Source organism: Sinocyclocheilus rhinocerous, unplaced genomic scaffold (genome assembly GCF_001515625.1).
Source record: "Sinocyclocheilus rhinocerous isolate Xijiao unplaced genomic scaffold, SAMN03320098_v1.1 scaffold864, whole genome shotgun sequence".
Lineage (NCBI taxonomy): Eukaryota > Metazoa > Chordata > Actinopteri > Cypriniformes > Cyprinidae > Sinocyclocheilus > Sinocyclocheilus rhinocerous.
The window spans coordinates 1,612,028-1,626,135 of record NW_015645567.1 but is presented as its reverse complement, the minus strand read 5'-3'; the positions used below and the strand labels follow the sequence as shown (position 1 = coordinate 1,626,135).

Below are 14,108 nucleotides of genomic sequence, written 5' to 3'. Positions count from 1 at the left end.
AGACAGGGTTGTCATTTTTGGGTGAACTATCACTTTAAGTGATCTCAAAGTTAAATATTCATGCTATTAATAAATCCTGCTTCATGCTTTGAAGCATCAGACAAGAAATCTCACAGCTAAGGGAACCATATGTTATTTTCTTATCCGATTTCAAGAGCAGCTGGACGTTCAAAGTCGGTTCAAAGTGTCACTAAAGTTGAAAAAGTGAAAAAGCATAATAGCACCCCTTTAAAGTCAAAATGAATGGACGTTTGTGACCCATATTACTTCTGAGATGATATGTTTCGTGATAAAACAAAATGTTCACAATATAAAATGTGGCGGGGCTTCATTAATCCCCCCTTTCTTTTAAATATACCTGTTCACAATAAGTAAAAAAAGTAAATAGGATCGGTTTTAGTTTCATATTGACATATAAGACTATATGTAAAACAACACTTATAATTTTAATCAATAATTTGATTCCTCTCTTTCCTGCAGCAACGTTCCACTGTGGCGTCCATGATGCACAGACAGGAAACAGTCGAGTGCCTGAAGAAGTTCAACGCAAGAAGGAAACTCAAGGTCTGCTGATGTCTCTTTTAAAAGTCATTAAAATCTCACAGCTAAGGGAACCATATGTTATTTTCTTATCCGATTTCAAGAGCAGCTGGACGTTCAAAGTCGGTTCAAAGTGTACTGACAGATTGATTCAGACACGAGCGGTTCTATAGGAAGTGCGTGATGTTTGTGAGCAGCGGGCCGCTTACGGCTTGTTTGGAGAGAAAGAGAATTCTGGATGTTTGCGGCTGTGCCAAACGCCACATGTGAGAACTGGCGTTTATAATAACATGTGATTTATTTCTGCTGTAATGAAGCATCTGCTCTCTCACATCCCAACACACACACACACACACACACGCTCTCACTCGCTCGCACTTCAACAGCAGGCTGGTGGGCGGAAGCAACAGTGTTCCTGTTTGTGGAGCGTTTTAGATGCTCTCTCTCTCTTTCTTGCTCTCTCCATCCGTGGCTCGTCAGCCTCTCATTACTGTAATTACCTCATCCCGCAGGGTGACTCAGTGGTAGAGGAGGCGTGGGAGTCCGAGCGTCACTCCACACACTTGCCCTCATATGTCATTCCCTTATTCTTTATTCGGCCTCTTTTTTTAAAAGGGACATTTTCTTTTTTCCTTTTGACGTTCTGTTAGAATTTAATCAAGATTTATTGCACCTTAAACGGTAATTTAATTTTTCATGACTATTTAATACCCTTTTCAACAATGCCCCCCATCAAAGTTAAAGAATAGGCATTGACATTTAACATTTCTTAATTTAATAATTTATATGTATTTATTTAGGTAATTTTGAAAGTGCCCTTTAAGGGGTGTTTGGATAGGGGGGAAAAAATTAATTATCAAAAAAGGACACACTTCACTTGTCCGCCTTGGCTATTTCATGGTAGAAAACATTTAGTAGAGAAATTGACTATGATTAAAAAAAAATAAAAAAACAATTTTGAATTGCCTTTTTAAATAGAAATTATTTAAATTACATTATTTTTAGATATTTATTTACATCCTTTCATATTTTTATCTATTTTCTATAATTTTTATATTTGTATTTTATATTATAATACACAAAATATATTTTTATTTATTTATATCAAATAAAAATAAATATAGAAATATATTATAAAGATTTTATTTTATTTTATTTTTTGTTTTCTACTATGAAATTGCCAAGTCCTGTAATTAAGGCAGTTATAGTCAACAAATGTTCCTTGGTACCTATTTTTTGTTAGATTAAAATACAGTTTTGAACTGTTTTGTTAGCATGTATCTTTAACTACACATCATATAAACATCCATTTAGTAAGATACTCCTGTGTTATTTTAGTAACCGCTCTGATGAATACAACTCGTCGGTTAGACTGATTCAAACCAATAACTCAATGAGCCATTTGCTCGTGAATCTGAGTATATTGTTTGTGCTGTATGTTTGTTTGAATAGAGTAAATGTGGGTGAATGTTTTTTCAGATTGACAATTTTTTTTTTTTTCAGAAGAACAAGTAAATTCATGTTTTCTACGATATAGCCCCTTTAATGTCTAATGAGAGCTTTTTTTCTGTTTGTCCTCTTTGTCACCTATTCGATCACTTTTTCCCTCTGTATTTCTACTGCCTTCTCACAACGTCGAAACTCCAACCCCCAAATAAATGCTTTGCTCTGTTTTGCCGTAGCGTAGATTGGCGCTGGCGAAAGCGGCACATTCCCCGCTGATAGGAGAGAGTGGCTCCCCGAGGAGAGCTTGACAAGAAAATGAGCCTTTTCTTTATTCCAGAGTGACAGCTGAAACCTTATTATATGATTACGCCACCTACTGTAATGGACTCTCAAAATCCCTCTCTGGTTGCAGACAGCGGCTTGTGTTTCCGGCTAACTCTCTCCACGCTAACAGACTGCTCTATCCTTTGGTTTCTCTCTCAAGGTCTACAGCAGTGGTTCTCAACTGGTGGGGCCGAAACCTAAAATTGAATCTAGTGTAAAAGGCCGTGTGTTTGCGGTATTTTGGTGTAAATTCATGTCACTTGATAGAAGTTAAAATTAGACAGGTTGACAAATTAGTCAACATGGACAGGTTGCGTATCACCTGCTCTGAGTTTCAGAGTACGTTTAGAGTTGACAAAAACAACCAAATCCAACCCAGTTTAGTTTAGCAGGTTCACCAAAAACATTCTTTGGCAACTCAGGGGTTAATTTAGAGTTCATGATTAACTCTAGAGCTTGTGCACCTGAAAGTGTGACATCAGCGGCGGACAGCCAATCACACGAAATGTGGAGAGCCTCAGTTTGATTCATTTCTCATGAGAGACTCGGCACAATTCATTTCCCTGCTAAAGAATGAAAGAGATCATTGAAAAATATAATACATTTAAACACATTTAGAAGGCAGGGAAAAACATCACAGCTGCCAAAAAGTATGAGAAGGCAGCTGAAAGAAAATATCTTACTATATTAATGCAAGTGAATCAACTGAATTTATTTAAGTAATCATTTATATAGGTTCACAAAGATCTTAAAAGAAAACACGTAAAATTGTATATATATATTCTAAAACCTGTATTTATATGTATGTATTTATATTTATTTAAATTAAAAGTTGAATGTTGAAATATAATTGCTTATGTGTAATGCATTAAGGATATAATATAAAATAAATATAACAAATATGAATCTTTGGATAAAAAAATCATATGCATCAGCAGGATTTGTAATCGATGCATCGAGAAATCAAGTGGCGGAGTCTCTCTGCAAGTGCACTGCATTCGCGATGAAATGGATACATAAACTAATTAATAAATATTACCGTTTTAGCATTATTAAAAATACATACTGAGTGACTGATACAGTCTTTGCTTGTTTATTTACATTGAGTTCACAGGTTTAATGTTCTTTAATTTATTGTCAAGATCTAAATTAGCATTGTTGCTTCTAGTATGGCTTTAAAGATCATGCAAAATGATATTCAATATCACACTTTTAATATTAAATAAAGCACATAATCAGTATCTGAGATAATCCTTGTCATAGTTTGTATGCTGTTGTTCCAGCGGCTGGTTAGGACAAAAACTCTGATTAACATGGTGAATCGCGGTGTCATGTCGTATCTGGTTAGGACACGGTGTGAAACCGGCTTCATGAAATAGGCCATAGATGCTTTCAGGACATTTTTGTGCACTAAACAATTTTGATACTGTGCTGGCAAAACCAGTTGAGAACCAGTAGTCTATGGCACGATGGGCATATGTGTGTCTGTGTGTGTCTGGCAGTGGGCAGGCAGACCACGGCACCCGCCTCCGTCTCTGCGGCCGCCGCTGCAGCCGGTACCACCACCAGTCTGGTGGAACAAGGTAGCCCTCGTCCCCTCACCTCTCATCCATCCATCCATCCTCTCTGCTTCATGTTCTCCTTCTCATGATTCATATTCAGCATGGAGCTTGGAGCATGACACGGTTACAGCGGTCTCGTGTTCAGCACTGCAGACGCCGCTGGCTGACTTTGGGAATGGCCGTTAGATCTCTCTTTCTTCTTTTTTTCTAGCTCTCTTTTTCCTCTCCATCTCTCTCTATTTTTTCATAAAGCCCCGTTCACACTGGCTGTGATATGCATCGCTGCAGGTCACCTTGTGTAGCCGTATTGTTGATTGTAGAGTCGTTCGTACTGCCTTGGGCTGTGTAACCAGCCATAGTTTGTTAATATCTGATCATAAAGGGATCAGATTGGTTTTCTTGCAGCTGAAAATTTGAATTCTGGATAGGAAAGTGTTGTAATTGCAGAAATGCATAATGCATCAAATCAAGAACAAGATTAGCGATTATTAATGCATGAAACAAACTGATTTAAAAAGCACAGTTTTTTGACACTTTGTATTAGATTAGCTGTGCATGGGTTCAATTTCTAGGGAACGGGTCAATTGATAAAATATATACCTTGGATATATGCTACCATATTCTTAATAATATTTTAATAGTTTTATTCATCTAGGATGCATTAAATTGATCAAAAGTAAATACATTTATAATGTTACAAAAGATTTATTTCAGATAAATGCTGTTCTTTTGAACTTAATATTCATCAAAGAATTCCACAAAAATATGAAGCAGCACAACTGTTTTCAACGTTGTTTATAATCAGAAATGTTTCTTGAGCAACAAATCAGCATATTAGAATGATTTCTGAAGGATCATGTGACACTGAAGACTGGAGTAATGATGCTGAAAATTCAGATTTGCGTCACAGCAATAAATTAAATTTTACAATATATTCAAACAGAAACCAGTTATTTTAAATTGTAAAAGGTATTTCACAATATTACTGTATCATAAATGGTGGAATTACTCACTTCTATTGGTAGTTGCTACTCTTATTTGCATTAAGTAAAAATAGTTTTTTCATCACTAAACATGGCCAGATCACATCGCAAGTAGTTTCTACTGAAATCGGCAGATTTGAATGAAAATAAATGACTTCTTGTCATTTTGTTGCTGCAAATCATGATCAGTGTGAAAACACCCCACAAAATCATCTCTCCCCTGCTGGAAAAAACTGGTCATATCAGTTTAAGTCAGTCAAGCTGGGGGTTTGCGATTGTGGTCACTGGCATGTTGCCAGTCTAAAGCGGTTTCCAATTCTAACCAGCTTGACCATAATCATCTACCAGATCAAAACCAGGCCCCACCAAACATATAGACAAGCAGATGTCATTTAATGTCAAGCTTAGGCCAATATAGTCTCTCTATGTTGATTATCTGCAGGTCTAGTGTTGTTTAAGCTGAACTTTCATGGTTTCTGGTCTCACGTGCATATGAATAGAAGTGAATGGAGCACAAAGTCTAGTGTGACTGCAGATTTAGATAGTTCATTTTGTTGTAATGTGATGTTTATGTGCAGGTAAATCTAAAATCGATGCTTCCTGAACATAAATAGCGTAGCAGACGACCCAAAAGATTCAAAAGTGCCGATATCAGCAGCTGCTTTTAGTTGGATTTTCCAACAGGGTCCCTTTATTCTCTCTCTCTCTCTCTCTCTCTCCTTCTAGCTCTTCTTCTTCTTTCTATTTGCACTCACTTTCTCTCTCCTCTACATCTCCGCTTGCTCCATCCATCCATCCATCCTTCAGTGTTCTGCCTCTTTCTTCTCCCCCTGGGTTTTTTGTGTGTGTCAGATCTCTTGATTGTAGGTTTCTCTCTCTTTCTCTTGCCTGCCTGCTGATGACTGAACATTGCACGAGAGCACACGCATGTCTCCTGATGCAGGAGAAGCCTGATGTGATCCGATACGAGTGCATGTGTTTTAAACCTGTGTGTTCAGGAAAGGGGGTTCAATGTCCTTTCAGCACTAAATTCCAGGATTGTTTGCAGTGATCTGGCACTTTTACTCTTGGCTGATTCCAGCATCCATGCAGCAGGTTTTCAGTGACGATTAAAGGAATATAATTAGCATATTTTGAGCTTAATGTCTGTGGACTCTTGTTGATTTCCACAGATTATTTTCTAGGTAGTCCATTCAAAAATGAAATTCTGTCATCCTTTACTCACTCCCATGTCGTTCCAAAACTGTGTGACTCTTTCTTCTGTGGAACATAAAAGATGTATGTAACCAAACGGTTTTGGGTCCCATTGACTTCCGTATTATTATTATTTTTTTTTATATTGCAGAACAGAACATACTGAACATATGTACTGTTATACATATATGACACTGCTCCATGTGCCTGGAAGAGTTTCACAAAATCCAACAGAGGATGAGAGTCCAGTTTACAGTTCCATGGTACTCCGAGATTGCACTTCTCAACCTTAGATACAAAAAAATCTGAATGACCAGGGACTTCCGTAGTATTTTTTATTTTTTTGTCCATTCACTGGAAGTCAAACAGTTTCAGCAGATTATTTTCTAGGTAGTCCATTCAAAAATGAAATTCTGTCATCCTTTACTCACTCCCATGTCGTTCCAAAACTGTGTGACTCTTTCTTCTGTGGAACATAAAAGATGTATGTAACCAAACGGTTTTGGGTCCCATTGACTTCCGTATTATTATTATTTTTTTTTATATTGCAGAACAGAACATACTGAACATATGTACTGTTATACATATATGACACTGCTCCATGTGCCTGGAAGAGTTTCACAAAATCCAACAGAGGGTGAGAGTCCAGTTTACAGTTCCATGGTACTCCGAGATTGCACTTCTCAACCTTAGATACAAAAAATCTGAATGACCAGGGACTTCCGTAGTATTTTTTATTTTTTTGTCCATTCACTGGAAGTCAAACAGTTTCAGGTCCAATTGACTTCCATAGTATTTTTTGTCCATACAATGGAAGTCAATGGGACCTGAAACTGTTTTGGGTTGAAACCAGTTACCAACATTCTTCAAAATATCGTCTTTTGTGTTGTACAGAACAAAGAAATGCATACAGGTTTGGAACAACATGAGTGTGAGTAAATGATGTCAGAATATTCATTTTTGGGTGAACTATCCCTTTATATTTCTGTAACCACATTTTGCAACCATTTATTCACATTGAGGGTAAACTTTTTTTGAAGTAAAATCAACAGCATGCTTCAAATACGAGCAATGGACATTGCAATAAATATAGCCTCCAATGTTCCTTAAGTGAGGCACTTTCATTTCAGTCCAAGACCAGTCTAGTCTATTTATACTTGTGTGAGATTTTGTTTGATAATCATTATAACACAGTTGCACGTTTTGAATTTAGTTTGGTTGGACAGCAATGCATCTGTAACACTTGTGACCTGGTTTACCCATAGTGCACTGCTTCACAATTTTAAATTAATTCCTAGCGGTCAGAATTGTTTATTTTGATCTGTTTTGTAGAATCTCCGTCTCTGCATTTCTCCTCCACATCTTTGCAGTGTTTTTGTGTGTGTGTCTCAGGTGTTTTAGGTGAATCAGGTTTGTTGCCACCTCTAGGTGTCACTACAATTGTGTCATGGAGGAAAGGGCTTGAAAATGGCACAAGATGACGATTTGAAAATAAAACCAAAGAGGGAACATAAACCTTTGTTATACATCAGTTAAGAGACACACATTTGAACCCCCTGCCCTCGTCCAGACAAACACACTCCAGATGAACCCGTGCTGATCTCTCTCTCTTAATCTATTCTATCTTAATCTCTCCTTCTCTCCATTCTTCTCTGCCTCTAACATTTGTGTCAAGGTAAGATTCTCTCTCTTTTTCTCTTTTTCTCTCTTTCTCAACCCTGCCTCCACACAACACCTTCCCCTTATCTGCACGGATTAATAAAGTCAGGGGACTTTAGCGCCGTATAAACGCTAAGAATATTTCTTTCTGTGTATTGCCATGGCAGAGAAGATTTAAAGTTCATATAGGATTTGCAGGCTTCATTTCATGTGATTTCATTTTAGTGATGAGAAGTTGTGTTAGACGGTTTTTATTCACTTTGACAAACATCATCATTCTCATTTGTGGCAAGAAATTTGCAGGTCCTTGCCACCCCATGAACCAAATATTTGAACGTATCATGCTTTAACTGCAGTGTGCGTGTGTTTGTGGCTTTATTTAGCTGTACTTTAGGATAGAAGTTAACTAAATCTGTCACAACCTGCCTTTGGGAGGTTACAAAAATAATTTATAAATAAAGTGAATAATATACACTACCGATAAAATGTTTGGGGTCAGTTGTTTTTTTTAATAAATGCATACTTTCTTTCAGCAAGGATGCATTAGATTAAATTAAAATAAACATTCTTGTAAATATTGTATTATATATTTTTATCTTATTTTGAGCATAAAGCTCAGGTAATTTTGCTAGGTCTGTGCTTAAAAACAAAGGAAAGAAACAGAATTCTTTAACTAATGCAATTTGACTTTTTAAGTAAATTTATTTGTTTTATGGATATTTACTAATTATATTTGCGTTATATAAAAATAACAGAAGTCTGTGCTATCTTTATCATAGGAATCATTTTAAAATATTTCAAAATATATTTTCAAATAAAAGGCAATTATTTTAAACCGCAATAATCGTGTAAATGTTTTTTAATTCTAAAAATGGGGGAAAGTTTATTTTAAGGACAGAATTAGGTTAGTTTTACACTAGTTTTAAACTTAAAAAGTTTTGTCTTGATTTAAGTTAAAAAAAAATTTAAACCTTAAACATTAACGTTAATAACTATACATGAATGCCTGTTTACATATATATACATTTTTATCTTGTTTCAAACATGTAATTTTGTTTGATTTATGCTTAAAAAAAACAAAGGAAAATCTAAATGATCTTAATATCTAATGCAATTAGGCTCTTCAAGTATAAATTTAACTTGTTTTATCGATATTTATTAGCTATTAATTTGCATCATATAAAAACAACAGAAGTCTATGCTATATCTTCTTTTAGCTAAGTAACTGTGTGTGTGTGTGTGTGTGTTTGCACTCTTCTGCATGTGCACCAGCATTGCGTGTGCATGGCAGTCACTAACCCCTCACTCCTGGACAGGAAGTTTTGATTATATTTCGTGATTAATTCTACCAGGTTTCAGTGTGGGCCGCACCGTGCATATGCTAAAGCGTGCCACGCTCCTGTGGTGATGCGTGTGCGGACATGCACTCCGCGTGTAGTGTTTTAGACGGCTGTAATCCTCTGGATGTGGGGCGGGAGTGATTTCCCCGGCTGGCTCGGACGATTATGTGACATGTTTGGCCGAGCACCATTAGCGCTCCGGTAATGTTGACTGTTGCTCCCATCCCAGCGTGCTGATGTTTGCCTTTCCTCTCTCCCCGTCTACAGCAGCCAAGAGCCTGCTCAACAAGAAGGCTGATGTCAAGGTAAGCCCCCGTTAATTCCTTTTTCTTCTTCCCTTTCTCATACCTTTTTCTCTTTCTGTTCTCATTCGCCAAGCACAGTTTCCGATAGAGGAGGGATTCCTGAACGTGTCTTGTCCTTTAATTGTTGGAAGTTCTGGCATCCACTGTGTGTCTGATCTGAAGCAGATCTGTGTGTTTGCAGTGTTTGTCTCCCATGCTCTGTCCTTTCTAGCAGTGTGTGTTTGTCTATTCTGTGAGATTAGATTCATTGGTTCTTCACTAAGTAAGCTGGACAGTGAGCTGGTGGTGGGCGGTATAGTAATCTTATTTCATAATATGAATAATATTATATTACGGTCACAATGTATATCACAGTATAGCCATTTTTTCCCAAATTCAATCCAAAAATGTTTTATGTATTATATAACTACATACTAATACCTCTTTTTGGATTATTCAGTGAATAAAATGGTTTACAAGGAATCTAATTTAGTTTTTTGCAACTCAATGAATGGAGTTTTGTAAAAGATTATGAAACAGTTTAAACCAGTATTACATATAAATATGATTGGATGAGCCATACATGGTGTAAAATAACCTTTATAGGAACAACTGTGACTATTTGTGATGCTGCAACCAGTGTTATTTTAGTATAATTTATAGGCTATCATTGCATTTATAAATGTTGAATTAGATTTTATATTTATTTTTATTTATAAGCTATCATAGTATTTTTTTTATATATATAATTTTTATATTTTAGTTTGAATTTTAGTAATTTTATGTGCTTTTGTCATTCATATTTGTTTTTGTCTTTCTAAATATTTATATTTAGCTTTTTTTGTTTTAGTTTTATAAATTTTAGGACTTTGACTAACTTATTTTATTTTTAATTTCTAATTTTCATTTAATAGTTTTTTATGTTTCTGTTACGTTTAGTTTATTTTTTTGTTTTAGTTTTAGAAATGTACAATTACAATTATTTAATTCATTTCTCATTTTAATTCAATATTACTTTTTCTTTAAAAAATATTTCTGTTTAGTTCTAGTGTATTTTTTATTTCAGTTTAAGTTTTAGTAATTTTAGTACTTCAGCTTTTTCAGTTAGTTGCCAAGGCATTTCGAATTTTTTTCTGTTTTTCAAATTCAAGCTTGGAACAACAAAAACTCTGGTTGCAACGTAGTTTGTGTGTATATATATATATATATATATACATACATACATATAACTTTTTTTATTAATAATTGTTTTTCCAGTTTTATTTATTTTAGTACATCAATTTAAACTGAATTTAAATTTGAAATGTTGCCTTGGCCACTAGCTGAAATAATTAAAAAATAGCAAAAAAATATTTTGTAACATTATAAATGCATATACTGTCACTTTTGATCAGTTTAATGCATGTGACGCGCTGCCAAGATGGCGACGGCCAGCTCCGCCTACTTTAGGCTTTAAAAACACTCTTCGGAAACCTACGGGTGACGTCACGGACACTACGTCCATGTTTTTATACAGTCTATGGTAGTGACCCATATGCATTCATATTGTATTTTCTCTCCGTATCTGACTGCAGTTAAGTCTGCCCACATCAGCATTTCAGTCAGACTATGTTTTCTTCCTCAGCTGAGTTCACTTCTTGTTAGCCGCCGAGAGGATCTCCTCTACAAGTTCACTCAAAACTGCACCTGCGGTGGGAATCGTTAATTTTTCTGGCACTCTCATTAGCCGCTCAGGCAGGTGTGATCTTTCATCGGCCCTTTGATTGTCAGCCACACTAATGAGGCACTTTTTTGTCTCTCGTCGCCAATCATTCCATGATTCCTCCACCCACGCCTCGCTCCGGATCCACTATATCCATCCCGATCCAGAGTGTGAGTGTTAGCGAGAGCAGCGGCAGGAGAGAATGTAGCTCTCGCTCCAGGAATAGCTGGCGGTTTGAACCCAGGGAGCCGGGAGACAGAAATAGACGCTTCCACTGCGCCTCACTCATTGCTTAGCAACTGGCTCGCCACACTCCTTCATTCTGACATTTCCCTCTTTTTTCTACGCTCCAGTATTCTCACTGTCCTGCCTTTTGTGCTGCAGTGCGATGAAGAGCATCACGGCAGGAGGAATTGTGAGGGGACGCGTGGATGAGCGTGATTTAACTCTAGCAGACACTCACAAACACAAGCTCAGGGGGAAAGAAACAACAGATGAATAAAGGGACAGGAAGTAGAATTGGAATGACAGGAAGAGGAGTTTACTGAATTGTAATCTATCTATCTATCTATCTATCTACCTACCTACCTACCTACCTACCTATCTATCTACCATTTTATCTGTCTGTTGTTCTATCAACATCTATCATTGTATATGTTGATTTATTGATCTATCTCTTGATCTTTCATTCAATCATTCTATTGTTCTATTGCTTTGTCTGTCATTCTATCTATCGTTTTTCGTTCTTCCTGTGTTTATTAATTCGGTTATTCGTTCTGTCGTTCTTTCCGTCTGTCTGTCTATCTGTCTATCTATCTATATATAGCTTGATTAGACATTAGACAAAACCTAAACTTTTTTCTTCCTCTGAAAGTAATTTCATAACTGTAGAGATACAGGAACAGTCCTGTCAACACCTGCACTGACTCAATCCCATCAGCAGCTCTGTGTGTGTGTGTGTTTACAATAATGTATTAAGATATCTGAGAAGAGAAGGACTTAAAGACTGTTCTGTACATTAAACCACATCAAGACTCTTTTATCCACCAGACAAACTCACTTTCTTGCCAAAAACCCACACCCAAACCCACCTTCTCTCAACCCTCCTGCCTCTCATACATCTGTGCCATTCTGTGTTTAATGTTCATCTCAGCCTTCATCATAACATGTATTTTAACTCTCTCATTCCATCCCTCCATCACCCCCTTTCCACCAAGAAACGGAAATCCAGCTCCACCGTTCAGTACATGGTGAGAATGATGTTTAATCCTAATCTCTTTATCCCTCCATCCCTTTCTCATCGCACTCTTGTTTATCCATTCATTCATTTGCTCATCCTGTTGGGCTTTTATGTCATTTAATGCACAATGTCGAATAAATCTACTCTTCCTCTGTAATGATCGATATTGATTCTTCTCTTGCTCAAATGTCAAGCGGTTGGTTTAAAGGGTCAGATGGCACTAAATGACTCCTCAGACGCAGGTGAGGGTCGTAGTGTTTTTGGATTGACGTCATTGTAGGGTTGTAGCGAGTCAGTGTTGACTGTTGTTGTGTTTGTTTTAGACTGTGGTGCAGAATGTCTTTTGTGTTGGGCTTTTCGTTGTTGCTTCCTTGTGTCTGTCTGCTGTTGTCTGTGAATGTACTCAATGTAGATCCATAAGGACTCTCCTCTAGTTGTGCTTTCCTACTGCGACTTTCTCGAAGAAAACAATTGACCAAGCACGGGTTTTCTGAACTGTTTGCTTACTTCTGTTTGCTTTTTTTAATTTTGTTTCCTTTTATTCAGCCTGTTGGAAAAAAAACATAGCATCTTAAGATGTAAAAGGTGTTTTTTGCTGGTCCTGGGTGATCTACTAGCTTTAACCAGCTTTATCAACTCGGCCTACCAAGTCAACTTTATTCTAACCATCTGGATTAGACTAGTTTGGACCACATAGAAACCATGTAAAACCAGCTATCAGACACTGGTTTTAACTGGATTTTCCAGCAGTGCAATGCAATAAATTTTAATTATTTCAAAAAACGTTGTATGTTAAAAGAACGAATCTCACAAAATTTGCAAAGTTCTTGTTCAGGCCACAAAAAAAAAAAAAAAATTGTTATATTGGTTAAAGAAATGAAGACATTTATATCAATACTGTAATGCAGTACAATATAAATTAAGTTTTTGTACACCTTGGTAATTAAATTTTTTTTTTACGTATGTATAATTTTTACATATAATTTTTTATGATAATCTAATGATAATCACAATTTGAAAATTATGGTATGTACAAAAACATAAACTAAGTTTCATCTATCCTGTTGGTCTAGCGTTCCATCTATTGTTCTATCTGTTGTTCTATTATTAAAATTAATAATTAATGAATCAGTTGCTTAACAATATTTATTATTAAATTAATATATAAATTATTTAAAAAATAATTTTGTTTATCTATCTGTTGGTCTATCGTTCCCTTTAATAAGTAATGAATCTGTTACTTAATAATATTAATTATTACATTAATAAATAAATTATTTAAAAAATAATAAAATATTAAAACTGAAAACATCCAGATACATTATGGTAATCAGACATTTTCGGGAATTTGTGCTAAGTTGTCAAAATAATTGTCAAATAATTTGGTTGATCCCATAAGCCTAATTAATTTTCTTAAAATGTCTTGATTTTCTTTGTAATTTTGAACTATTGTGTGTTCAGATGAAACACAGTCCTCTCTCACTGCCAAACACGTTATCACCCCCTGCTCTCTCTCTCTATTGCTCTCTTTTCTCGCCCTTAAACACCCACTTGACACCCTTTAACACTGTTTTGTGTTCTGCACAGCCGCAGTCAAACAGTGCCAAAAACAGCATAGTCACCAGTCCCAAAGGAAACGTCCCTTCTCCTGCTCTGGTATTTACCTCCTTGTTCCTCTCTGTTCTCTCTCGCTGTTATCTTCTCGTCCGACTCGTCTGTCACTTTGGCTTTCTTCTCCTGTCTCACACATGTCTGTCTGTGTCAGCGTCTGCCGCGTCTCTGGCCACCTGTCGTAGACGCTGTGTGTCTGTCAGTGACTTGAATCCAAGCGCAT

General features: G+C 36.3%; 1 protein-coding gene across 1 annotated transcript in view; it reads left to right on the top strand.

Annotated features, from left to right (window-relative positions):
- The window catches only part of LOC107706753 (calcium/calmodulin-dependent protein kinase type II subunit beta), a 68,534-nt gene that overhangs the window by 35,273 nt on the left and 19,153 nt on the right, over positions 1-14,108 (top strand). Inside the window, exons 11-13 of the mRNA XM_016510555.1 lie at positions 3,813-3,893; positions 9,316-9,353; positions 13,862-13,930. Coding sequence (XP_016366041.1) covers positions 3,813-3,893; positions 9,316-9,353; positions 13,862-13,930 — 188 coding nt within the window. The remainder of the gene's footprint in view (positions 1-3,812; positions 3,894-9,315; positions 9,354-13,861; positions 13,931-14,108) is intronic.